The following is a 13,426-nucleotide window of genomic DNA, read 5'->3' as shown; positions in this document are numbered from 1 at the left end:
AAAATCAGTACATGGAAGAGCAAGAAGGGATTCCAGGGGTACCACCAACATCTGACTGGGAACTCCTGGGACTTGATCAGAACCATCCTCAGAAGCAGGACCAAGGACAGGTATGAGATCCCACCTACCTCTTAGCTGGGGATGGAGACTTGGCCACAATGATTGCATTCCTATGATCTGGGGTATGTGATAGACAAGAGGTGGAGGATTACCACCATGTCTCTAAAAGGTCACGCTGACAGTCAGTGAAGAGGAATGCTCCAAGACTCAGAACTGTCCTCTGATTCCTTGGAAGTTTTGCAAAAAGAGAAGTTCAAAACAAAAGTCTCCTTTGGAAATAGAAGGAATGCTTAACTAGGAAGAAAGTATTACTAAGGTGTGAGACACACAGATTCCTTTTAAGAAAAAAATAGGATAATCAGTGATTAGCTCACATCTCTAATGTGAACAAATAACTGATACAAAGATGGTTCTATAAAGTAAACAGAAAATCCTCTCATGATTCCAGTTACATGAAATTTCACAGTATAATGAGGAGAGTCACCCAATTCGAATCCAAGTTAACTGTCAAATTCCAAATTAGTGTGGTACACAGATGACTATTTCAACATGCTGTGGCTTCCACATGCTAAAGAAACAAATTTCTGAAAGGGCAATCATCCTTGTACTACTTTTTAAAAAGCCCTGAAATAAAAAGCAAACAAACACATCCAATTAAAGTATCAGCTGCTGCTTTGGAATCTTTTTCTTTGGAGGAGAGAGGGTAAGGTTTCCTGAGTGCTATACCATTGATCTGTCCCCAGCCACTTTTTCAATTTTGTATTTTAAAATAGTTCTAAGTCACCAAGATGAACTAGAACTTGGAATCCTCCTGCCTCAGTCTCCCAAATTGCTGGGTTTACGGGCATGTATCATGGTACCCGACCTAGAATCTTTTAATGTTGAAAACTGAAGTAATAAGTACTAGTGATGATTAGAGTCAAAGATGTACCCACTTTCAAGGTCTGAGCACATGGAAGATAAACTGTTTTGAAGCTGAGCTGAAGTTTGTTTCTGACTTAAACTTGACAGAATTGTTAAATTACATTCTTAAAATTTAACCACTTCATTACATTATGTTATTTCCTTCAAGTATATTCCCCCCACTTTTTAAAAATAATACTGGAGATTGAACTCAGAGGAGTTTTACCATTGAGTTAATCCCAGCCCTCTTCATTTTTAATTTTGAGACAGGGTCTCACTAAGTTGCCCAAGCTGGTCATGAATCTGTGATCCTCCTATCTCTGTCTCCAAAGTTGCTGGGATTACAGCAGGAACCACATTGTGCCTGGCTTCAACTGTTGTGTTTCCTCACAATTATACCCATCAATTTTAATATCAATTGAACTAATACCTAGCACAATGTAGGATGCCTACCATATGAGAAACTTTGCAAACAAACAAAAAACTGATTCAAAGAAGGATACACGGAAAAACAGGAAAGCCGACCTCATCCCGTGCTCCCAGGCAGGAAGGCAGCAGAACATATTTTCATTTAGACACTTCTTTATTTTTCTGAAATTCTTTTGAAATGGTCTCATGTATTTCCTTGTCTCATCAAACATTATCAAATAGCAAAAACCCACCCCAGTAAGATATGACAACCAAAGAAATAATAAATAAAACAAATAAAAGGACTCTAATCAAATTAGTGTGGTACACAGTGGTACACTCTCTTCTGAGGTTATGAAAGGAAATCATACAGATAAAGGAGGAACAGTTATAATGAAAAAGAACAAGAAATTTAGGAGGAAGAAGTCATTATGGTCTAAATGAGAAACTCAGTAGCTGGTTAAATGATAGTAATAAACCAGCGTAAGAAAAAAACCTGAGATGACTAAGCCCAGGCGTTTTCTGAGTATGTTATATATAAGGCTGCAAAAGAAAGAAAGCAAAAAACAGAAAAGTCATAGCCAAGGATGGTGGTGCACACCTGTGGTCACAGTTACCCAGGAGGATGAGAAAGATTACTTGTTTGAGCTCAGGGTTGGAGACCAACCTGGGCAACAAAGCAAGATCCTTTCTCCCAATAAATAAACAAATAATTAAAAATGGAGGAAACAGAAAGAAAAAGATATTATATTATCTTCTGAATTGGCATTTTAATTTTTTATGTGTATCACATGAAATTACATAAGCAGATACTGTAGATTTTTCTCTTTCCAAAGTTCTTGAGTCATTTTCACTATAAAGTGCCTAAACTGATAGAGGTAGGAGGATCATGACCAGCTTAGATAACTTGGAGTGTAGGGAGGCCCTCAATTCTTACCAGAAAAAAGCTCCTGAGATCTATAAACTGTTGTCTTTTAAGTATAGTACATGGCAGTTATTTGGAAAAGTTACTAAGTGAGAAATAATTCATGCGAAACAAATAGTTCCTAAAACAAAATAGCTAAGTACAATATAAACCAAAATTTAAAAGGCTTCTTAAATTAAAAGCCACAAAAGTGCTCAAAGAATAACAAATGTGACTAATAAAATTACACAAGTCAGATTTACCCAGTACATTAACAAAATAAAGGCATTCCCAGCAAAAAAACATGCACGCGCACACACACACACATACACACACAATATTAGAATTAATAAAGGAGAAAAACATAGAATTATTTTCAAACAGAAAAAGCACTTGACAAATCCAATACCTTTTCATGGCAGAAAGACTCAGAAAACCAGGAAATGAAGAACATTTGCCCAATATGAAAAAAGGATATTTGTGAAAAACCCATGGCCAACATCAGACTTAATGGTGAAAGAGTGAAAGTTTTTGCCCTTAAGTTCAGGTCTGAAGCAAGGATGATACTTTCACTACTTGTGTTTAACACTGCACTGAAAGGTCTGCCCAGAAATATCAGGCATCAAAAAAATTCACATTGGAAAGAAAGAGGTCAAACTAATTCCATATGAATGTGACCTGTTCTTACATGCAGGAAACATTAAGAATACAAACACACACAAACCCACAACAGACTACTACAGCTAAAAAATAATATTGCATAATTGCAGGGTACAAGAGCAATATGCAAATATCAGTAATGTTCCTATATTCCACCAATGGACATTCCAACAAACAAACAAAATTCTATTTACAGTAATATCAAAAAGTAACATACCTAGGAATAAACTGAACTTAGGTTAGACAGTGAAAGACGTGTACACTAAAGAAATTAATATCTAAATACATGGAAAGGAATCTTGTATTCATAGGTTGAAGACTAAGATGGCAATACTGTCCAAAGTGACCACAGATTTAATACAACCCCTATCAAAATTCCAAAATTCACACCTTGTTTGCATAAACAGAAAAGCTCATTTTCAAATTTATATGGAGTTGTAAGCTTCAAAGAGCCAAAAAATCTTGAAAAAGAACAAAACTGGAGAATTCATAATTCCCAACTTGATTTAAAACTTGCCAAGATAAATATACAGACCAACTTAAAAGTCCAGAGGTAGACCATTCATCTATCTATGTCAATTGATTTCGACCACAAGGTGCTAAAGCCATTCAATGGGGGGAAGAATAATTTCTAATAAATGGTGCTGGACAATTAGATATCCACATAAAGAGAATGAGGTTGGTCCCTTATCTCAATACATAATACAATGTATAACTCAAACTAGATTAGACTTACAGGGAAGAGCTAGAACTGTGATATGTTTAGAAAACAGAGACCACCAGCATGAGCAACAGTGAAGCTTCATCTCAAACAAACAAACAAACAAACAGTCCTGGGATTGACCCTAGTATTGGGGAAAAAAAGACAAAGAAATAGGTCAAAGGGCTGGGGTTGTGGCTCAGTGGTAGAGTGCTTGCCTAGCATGTGTGAGGCACTGGGCTCAAATCTCAGCACCATATACAAATAAATAAAATGAAGGTCCATTGACAACTAAAAAATGTTTAAAAAGAAATAGATCAATAATAAACAATAGCTACCCTGAATTTTTCAAAATTATAACTTTTTGTGCATCAAGGGACACTATCAAGAAAGTGAGACAATCTGCAAAATGGGAGAAATATTTGAAAATCATCTACCCAATAGAATCTGGAATTCATTATCTATCCATCTATCTACCTATCTTCTACCTATCAGTGTGTGTATGTGTGAGTTCACTCCTGGGACAATAATAAGGTAACTCAATTAATAAATGGGCAAAGGATTCCAACAGACATTTATCCAAAGATGATATGCAAATGGTCAGTTGAATGTCTTTACTTGTTAGGGAATGCAATCCAAAATTACAATGAGATAACACTTCACACCCACCAGATGGCTATAACCAAAAATTACCAGAGAATAAGTGTTGGTAAGAATGTTGAGAAACCAGAACCATCACACACTTCTAGCTAACTGAAAGAATCCCTAAAAAAGAATAAATTCTATAATTCCATTTATATGAAATCTATAGAGCAGGCAAATCCCTGGAGACAGGAAGCAGATTAGTGGTTTCAGGCAATGGGGACAGAGGGGTGGGTGAGAGGAACGGGAAGTCGTTACTTAATGGGTTTAGGATGTTCTGGGGTGATGAAGAAGTTCTGGGACTAGACACAGATAGGGGCTGCTCAACATTGTGAATTAACTAAATGCTACTGAGTTTTTATGTTTAAATTGTTGATTTTATGTTGTGTGAATTTCACTTTGTGAGATAAATACTTAATAAGTTTGCTTCCAACATTCCCCAAACACAGCTAAAAGATGGATATGTTACAAACTGACAAATCTAAGTGAAACGAATACCAACAAATCAAGACTGAAACAAAGAATGCCTACATCTCAGTTAAGAACCACACAAATGAAACCACTATTAAATAGACAAAGGGATGTAACACATTTTCAATGAGGAGGGAAAATATCTGAAGTTATGTTCAACCTCACTAGTCATCAGATCCATCCATCAAAACAACAGGATACCATATCACAGGCATTCAACTAACAAGAGTTTAAAATTTGGTAGCGTAAGCATTGAAGCAAAGATGGATCCCCAGGATATCAATCTCATTGCTAGTGTGAATATAAGTTGGCACAACTGCTCTGCAAAAATCAAACTTTCACACACCATGCAATTTTGCAATCTCACTAAGATACACAGTGGCTTGTGTACCACTGGAGACATACTGAATGTGTTCACAGGAGAGCTATTATGATAGGGAATGCCTAGAAACAACTGAAACGGACATAGAGAAATAGGCTGAGATCCAGCTGCACAAAGAGCACTTCTCAGTAGTCAAATGGATAACTGCACGTACAACAACAGGGATGAGTTCCAGTTGTGTACATACTTCTTACTATATAACACCAAGTGAAACACTCAAAAGATTACAGTTTTTTCCTTGGCAAGTTAAAAATGTAAACATACATATATAATTGAGCATTAAATATATGAATTGAACGTACCTAAAAAGGAAATTAAAGGAAAAATGACAGGAGATCCAAGACAGTAGGTCGACAGTAGTTCCCTGCATGGAAGGAGGCAGTGGTATGGGATGGAGGCAGATCATGTGAACAGATGTAACTACTGGGATGGTTCTACTAGCAGGTTCAGAATGACTTCAAAACAACTTTAATGTCATAGTAAAATGTCATTTCAATATAAATTTGAACAAAGTGTTTAGGAAAAAATGAAAACAAAAGTCATTCTCATTACCTCCATGGTTATGGAGTTGGAAACAGAATTCTCTGCAGAATTTCTCATTTTACTAGTCCCCCAATTCTATCCCTTCCCTGTAGCTTGCTTTGTGTGATTTTAGATACCCATGGTCCAAAAAGATTATATGGAAAATTCCAATAAACAATTAATAAATTTTAAAGTGCACATCATTCTGAGTAGCATAATCTCATGATACCCTGCTTTGTCCTATTTAGGAGGTACATCATCCCATTATCTAGTGTATCTATGCTACAAATGTTATCCACCTGAAGTCACTTAGTAGCCATCTCAGTTGTGAGATCTGCTGCCCCAGTACTGCAGTGCACCTACAGAGTTTACTAGCACTCACTGTTTCAGGTATCACTGGGGGTCATGGCACATCTCTCTTGTGGAGAAGGACGGACTGCACAAACTAGTGGGGTTTAAAAGCAGCATCACTGTTTTCCTTCTGTTCAGCATTCTCATTTGCTTAAGAGAATGCCTTGAAATGATTTCTGTAAAAATAAGCCCCCCAGGCTCCCAGTCAGTTGTCAAGGATCTGCCTTTCTTACCGGCTTTGCACATCATGGAAGCCAAGAATTTAGATGATGGAGCCTCTTCCTCATCTTGCACTGCTTGCTGTAAGGAAAGCAGGAGATCACGCTGATAATGCTCTTGGCAGGAGAGCTCTTCCAGGTGTACACCATAATCAGGAGCTCCACGATGGAGGTGTTCACATCCCTGTAACCTAGGCACAGAAAATCCCATTGAGAGGTGTGAGACTTAAGATTTCCCTCCTGACCTGGGGGTGTAGCTCACTAGTAGAGCATGCTTCACATGCTTGAGGCCCTGGGTTCCATCCCCAACACCAAAATAACAAAAATAACATTATTATCTCCCTGTTCTAAGACTTGAGGTGTAAAACACAGAAACCAGTGATGTCTTCTCTTCTCATATCTCCATGAGCTCTCCCCACATTTCTTCTCAACTGATGACTCTAGTTTCTTTTCCTCCTTGAGACCAGTGTTGTCAGCAGGAAATAGGCAATGAGGATTAGAGTCAATTTTGGAGTATTTCTAGTGTCCAAATTTCCTCTCTGATTAATGGTGGAGCACAGGCCAACTTGCAGAATACAGATGCACCTGGTGGTAGGATCCCATGGAAGCTGTCTTCTGACAGAGTACTGGTCTCAGAGATTTCTCAAACATTATACTACTCCCCACCCACTCCTGGCTCCAGCAATCGTCCCTCCCTGCTTGCACCATCATCTGTCACACTCCTCTGCTCATACTCATCAGCTTGAAAATATTCAGGTCCTTCTTCCATTAAAAATTATGATTCATAACCACCTTCTCTGAAGCCCCAACTCTTTGCTCCCCTTTGTACATCTCAGGATAGGTGTCTACCCTCACTGTCTCTGACTCAGACATTTTCATTCTCTCCCAAACACATTCCAAAGAAGCTCTGGTCCCCCAAACAACCCCCAAACTGTTCTCACCAAGGTCGATGGCCTCTAAGTGGTTAAATGCACCAGTCAACACTCAATCCTAATTCTTGTCCCCTAAGCAGCATCTTCTGCAGCTGTTCACCCCTGTCCCTTCATAAGGTTAATGCGCACCACTTCCAGGGCACCCCTCTCTGGTCTCCCCATGCCTTCCTTGTTTCTTCTGCTGGTTTCCCTTTGCCTGACCTCCACCTAAGACTTTCTTTTGTCTTTTCCTGTCTCCCCTCATCCCTTGAGCTTCTCATCTGATTTCATGGCTTTGTAAATGTTGGTGACTCTCACATTCCTACCCCCAGCCATGCACCTCTGAACTAGGATCTCAAAGTCCCACTGCTGCTTGATGGTTCCACTGGAATGTGTATCAAGGCATCTCAGGACTTAACCTACCCTAAACGGAACTGTTCTTTTTCCCCCCAAAAAAACTTGCTTCACTAAAAAAACCTGTGCCAGCTCACTTACTGGCAACAATCTTCCTCTGAGTAACTCAGGACAGAAACCTTAGAGCCACTTCTTAGAGCTCTCTTCTTTTCTAGATGGAAAAGCTCTTCTCTTTTCTGCATCTTACCATTGCCCCTTATCTGGGTCATGCCACCCCATTAGGTGACCATGGCCTGCCCCTCCTGGAATATCCCTGAAGTCCATGCTCCATGCAGAGAAACCTGCCCTTCGAGTGAAGTTAGACTACACAGGCCTCTGCTCAAGACCATGAGACAACCTCCTCTTCTGCCCATGGCCAAAGCCCAAGGTCTCACAGTGGCTCCCACGCTCCTTTATTATGATCAGTCCTTTATTATGATCAGTCCCTGTCCTTCCCCTGGCTCCATGCCCCCTTCTCAGCCTGGTCACACTCTATTCTGATCAGTCCTCCTACTGCTGCTCATTGCCACAAAATGCCTAAATCTAGGTGGTTCTATTAGACTCAATCCCACCCCTCCTACAGTTTTTGTTCCAACATCATTTTCACCACAAGGCTTACTCTACCCCTCTACCCTCTCACTATCATCCCTTCTGATTTCTGGCCATACCACTTTATTTTTTCCATAGTGCTTACCACTTTCAATATACTGGATAACTTATTTATCATGTTCTCTGTATGTCTCCCTCCACTAGAATATTAACCCCACAAGACAAGGATCTTTACTGAATCAACAATTAAGGCACCTCACATATCACAGACATTCAACAAATATTGGTTCATGAGCAAATGAGTTGGGTTCTTATTATCAAATGACAAGTCTGATATCTGGTGAATTAAAACATACTTTCACAGGCTGGGGCTGTAGTGCAGGGGAAGAGCACTTGCCCTGCATGTTTGAGGCACTGGATTCAATTCCTAACACTACCTAAAAACAAACAAATAAAATAAAGGCATTTAAAAAAACATACTTTCACAAAAGCATTCTGTGCAGAAGGACGAGTAGAGGAACTGACAGTGAGTACAAAGTCACTCTAAGTACCAGGAGCAACAAGGAACTGGGCTTCCATCACTCAACTCAAGTGATGAAACTTGCTTGAATCACAGGAAAAAATCAGTAAATGGATTTTTCTTCATCTAAAATCTTCTAGTAACTGCCACTGGAGTCTGTACTAAAATGAAGAAAGGGGCTGGGGCTGCAGCTCAGGGGTACAGTGCTCTCCTACAATGCATGAGGCTCTGGGCTCACCCCTAAGACTCTAAAAAATCAATCAATAAAGAAAATGAGGTAGAGGCTGTATCTGCCACCAGAAAATCTCCATGTGATTTCAGAAAGAGACGATGACATCCAGGCTTGTCATAAAGTGGATGAGACTGAGGACCTGACTTAACACAAATTGTGGCACTCATGGGACAATGTAAAGCTGAGGCAGAAAGATTTGGAGAATATTTAGTGGTCTTGAACTGGGGGAATAAAAAGCTGACAAAGGCAGGGACAGATGATGACAGTATTGAAATAAACAAAAATATGCAAAGAAAGAGAAATGGAAGTTCTTGAAAATGGGAAGGATTAACACAGTCATCCTTCTTGGGTCCTGAATTCTAATTCAACTGGAACTCAGCTCCCACTTCTCTCCTGGACAATACACACAGCCTCCAGTATTTATCCAACAAAGACACAAATTGTCTCTGAGGTGGGGCTCTAGACACTCAGGACCCAGAGCAGCCTAAGCCATCTATGCCTGTACCTCCCTCCCTGATGCTGCAGCGGGGTATAGGACAGGTGGGTCCTCCACTAGTACCCTGGCACAGGACAGGCCTGGGAAGAGGAGAGCAGCACAGGACACCAAGACTTGTTGCCCTCATGCCCAGCTCCGCTGAGAACCTGAAGGTCCGTTGCAGAAGAGGAAGCAAGGGCACCTGATTAAGGCCAGCCACAACTACACTCTCACTGTCTCATAGCACATACACTCTCCCTGGTTTGGGAAGCAATGACATTTCCTTGCCACTCCTCTTTCTGGAGCACATAAGAGTTTTGTGACACCATCCTGATGAAGCAAAAATCAGGAGATATTAAAAGTCTAGGTGAAAGTATGTGTGTTCCAAAACTAAATTCCTGAAAATTTTGGTTTTTCTTCCCTTACTTTGCTGTTTATCATAGACATATATCTGTTATTAAATTTGTTAGGCAACAATTTTCAGACTCTGAGCTAAAAGTCAATAAGGTGGGTAAATTATTTTTATTTGGGTATTTAAATTCTTTTTTAAAAAATTAAGAGCTCATCCTTCCTATTGCCCCAAAGCCCCATTCCACATTTTCATATTCCTTACACACCTTAATTACCCAAATTGAGTCAACATTAAAATAAGAAAATTAAACCCTTATCATCAATATACCATATTTAGGGGTAAAACATTGTAAAGCAGAACAGTAGCTTAAAAAGCACATCTGGGGTCTGGGGTTGTAGCTCAGCGCTATAGCACCTGTCTAGTACGTGTGAGGTCCTGGGTTGAATCCTCAGCACTACATAAAGCTAAATAAAATAAGGTATTGTGTCCATCTACAACTAATATTTTTTAAAAAAAACAAAACCCCTCAACCTCTGCGGGGTTGAGTACGGGGTGGAATAAAACCACTCTTTTGTAGGTAAACCTCCGCGACTAGCAAAAACTCAGGGCTGCGGGTACATTAGGGATGGGAGATGAGATCCCCCGCTGGCTGGGGACCTGCTCTCTGAAGGGCTCTGTCTCAGGTCTCAGGATAAGGAGTTGGCTCCCCCCAGGCGCCTAGAGGGGGCGGGGGACCCCGGGGCCACGCGGTAGGTCCTGTCCCCGCCGCCCACTCGAGAAGGAAGGAGGGAGAGAGCGGGGGCTCCCTGGGGACGCGAGGCTGGAGTCTCCCTCGGTACCTGCAGCCTCCCCCGAGGGTCCCGGACCCTGCGAGCCGCCGCGCTGCCCCACCCTGCCCCTGCTGGTAACGCCAGAGCCCGCCAACCCGCACCGCCAGAGAGCGTGCCCAGGACCCAAACACCTGCTCCACGCGCAGCCGCAGCACCTGAGGGCCCCGGATGGCGGGGGGCGGGGCCAGAGGACGCACGCGTCTCGGGCTTCGGGCGTGGCCTACCCCAGGGGGAGGAGCGGGTCTGAGGGTCCAAGGTCTAGGGGTGGGGCCAGGTAGCGCGACTCGCAGGGAAGAAAGTGGGGACAAGAGCTGGGACCTCACTCCAGGCGGCGGTGAGGCTGGCGGGCCTGGTGGCGGTGGCCCTCCCGGTGGCCAAGCCCCGGGCCTGGGTGATGAGGAGGAGCGGCAAGGGCTGGCCAGTGTGGAGCCCGCGGGCCTCCGGGCACCCATGCAGTCTGGGGGCGGGGCCTCCCCCTCCCCACCCCAACCCCCACCTGCTAATCCAGCGCTGGTAAATGCCTGGAGGTCCTCCTGGGCTCAGCGGGCATCTGGTCCCAGTTGCTGGATGAACAAGGAGTATGGGAAGCTGATTAAGACCCCACGGATGGACAACGTGGTGCTGCGCCGGCCCTTCTATCTGGCTGACGAGGGGATCCTGTGTCTGATGGCCACCACCTCATCCTGTCCTCACCTCAGGACAACACAGAGGAGCTGTGGAACCTAGTACAACCAGAATGGAAATCAGTATGGAGATTTCTCGAAAGACTAGGATTGGACCCAACATATGATCCTGCTGTAGCACGCTTCAGTATCTATCCAAAAGAATTAAAATTAGCATAGTCTAAAGATATCTATATGCCTCTGTTTATACAGCATGATTTGCAATAACCATGTGGTGGAACCAGCCTGGATGTCCATCAGTGGATAAACGGATAAAGAAAATGTGGTATATATACTCAGTGGAGTTTTACTCAGCCATAAAGAGGAATGGAATTATGCTATTTATAGACATCATGTTAAGTGAAAATAAGCCAGACTCAGAAAGCCAAGGGTCATATGTTTTCTCTTTTGTGTAGAAGGTAGAGAGGAAAAAAGAAGAGAGATCATATGACAACAGAAAGTAGAGGGAGGGGGTCGGGGTAGGGAGAAGGAAAGGGACAAGAGAAGTAGTGGGGAATGAAGTTGATACAGTTGTGTTTCGTGCCTGTATGAATATATCACAATGAATCCCACTATTGTGTACAATTATTATGCACCAATAAACTTTTAAAAATAAAAAAAATCGTGCTGTCGACAATCAATTTGTAGGATTGCTGGATATCATCATGATAAAACATGATTTTCCAATTATTGGATTGGATAGTCCTGGAATGGAGGAACGTTTTAGATATAGCCAGAACTACTGAGGCATTGTGTACTTTGGACTCTGATGTATCCTTTATTCTATGGGCCCATATTTGAGGTGATAGAGGAGGGCTGGAGTTCCTTTGCTTCCTTCCTGAGCAAGAGTGTGAACTCTACTCTTCAGCTACCAGTGAATGAAGACTAAGCTATGGCAATAAGGAATTTGCTATCTGCCCTTGCTATCTGACCAATTGTCATAGTGCCCAAATCCATTGATGATGCAGCTCTTCCAAAGGTACCTATATTGGACACACAGGGTACATTCCATATTCAGCTATTCTCATTTTTTAAAAAATGAAATGGTAATTATGCAAAATGGTCAGTCACTCACTGGCACAAATGGGAGAAGGTACAAGGAAGATGAGACACTGATAAATGCTACCCTCAGGGCAGAAAACATGACTACATCATTGACACTTGTAGTCTGAATGTGGCTCAGCAAGCTAGAGCCAAAGGAGGTGACTTTGAACAGGAAGCCCATTACCCCCAGTGGAGGCAATTTCATAAGTTCATTGAGAGGTATCACAGCCTAACCAAACTTGTGGAAGTTTGTGATGACCAAACATATAACATGGACCAATGGCTCAGTAAGTTGGAGGCCTCCAACTGGCTGACTCGTGGCAAAGAGATTCTGACCACTGCCTGTCTAGCCACTCAGTGCATCCACAGGGAGGGAGCATCAGTCCTGATTCATGGAGCAGAAGGAACTGACTCTATCCTGCAGGCAGCCTCCCTGGCTCAGTTCATTTTGGAACCACAGAGACAGATTGCCTGAGGTTTCAAGGCTCCAGACAGAAAGAGAGTGGCTTCAGGCTGTTCACTCCTTCCAACACCACTGTGCACAGTCTGCCTATTGCAGTAGCAAGCAGAAGTGGCCAGCACCTGTAGTTCTTCTCTTTTTGGGGGGGCTGTGTGTGGCTACTCTGTGAGTTCCCTTGTTCTTTAGGGTTTAAGGAGTATTTCCTCGTCATGCTCTTTGAGCATGCATATGCCTCCCAGTTTGGAACATTTATGGGCAAAAACGAAAGTGAAAGATATAATTTCAATTCCAGCAGAAAACAGTATCTCTGTGGTCCAGGGTCAAAAGGCCCAGTGAGCTGAGAATTTTCCTAGGATGGAACCCATTCTCTAAGTACTTGGATCAAGTATATGAGGAAATGGTGAACATCACTGAGTACAACAGGGAGTTACAAGCAGAGGTCAACATCCTGAGGACGCAGTTGGTGGAACTGGAAACAGAGGATGAGCTGCAGGAGAGTTCCTGAAACCCCCCAGCATCCTAAAGACCTTCAGGGCAGAGTCCTCCTCTCTTTCTCTTGCTGTAGTTCACTTGTACTCCATATTCTTAAACTTAAGGATTTGGACATGGGATCAGTCTGATCTCATACTCAGCACTGTAGAAATGTTACCCACTATGATCACAATTTTATGTGGCATAGTAGGCCTTTCCTTTGGAAGCAGGAAGGAGATGCCAGTCATTTTATTTTACATGGAATTGGTGACCTATTTAATGGCATTTATGTCACATATCATTTCT

At 42.1% G+C, this 13,426-nt stretch overlaps 1 protein-coding gene across 1 annotated transcript in view; it reads right to left on the bottom strand.

Moving 5' to 3' along the window:
• The window catches only part of LOC110599559 (uncharacterized), a 77,399-nt gene extending 66,464 nt beyond the window's left edge, over nucleotides 1–10,935 (bottom strand). Inside the window, exons 1-2 of the mRNA XM_078041103.1 lie at nucleotides 10,493–10,935; nucleotides 6,237–6,412 (exon numbers count right to left, since the gene is read on the bottom strand). Of these exons, the coding sequence (XP_077897229.1) occupies nucleotides 6,237–6,412; nucleotides 10,493–10,935 (619 nt within the window). The remainder of the gene's footprint in view (nucleotides 1–6,236; nucleotides 6,413–10,492) is intronic.
• Between the last annotated feature and the right edge of the window lie 2,491 nt (nucleotides 10,936–13,426).

The sequence above is a fragment of the Ictidomys tridecemlineatus genome, chromosome 3 (assembly GCF_052094955.1).
Source record: "Ictidomys tridecemlineatus isolate mIctTri1 chromosome 3, mIctTri1.hap1, whole genome shotgun sequence".
NCBI lineage: Eukaryota > Metazoa > Chordata > Mammalia > Rodentia > Sciuridae > Ictidomys > Ictidomys tridecemlineatus.
Note: the sequence above shows the minus strand (reverse complement) of the source record. Positions and strands in the feature narration are given on the sequence as shown.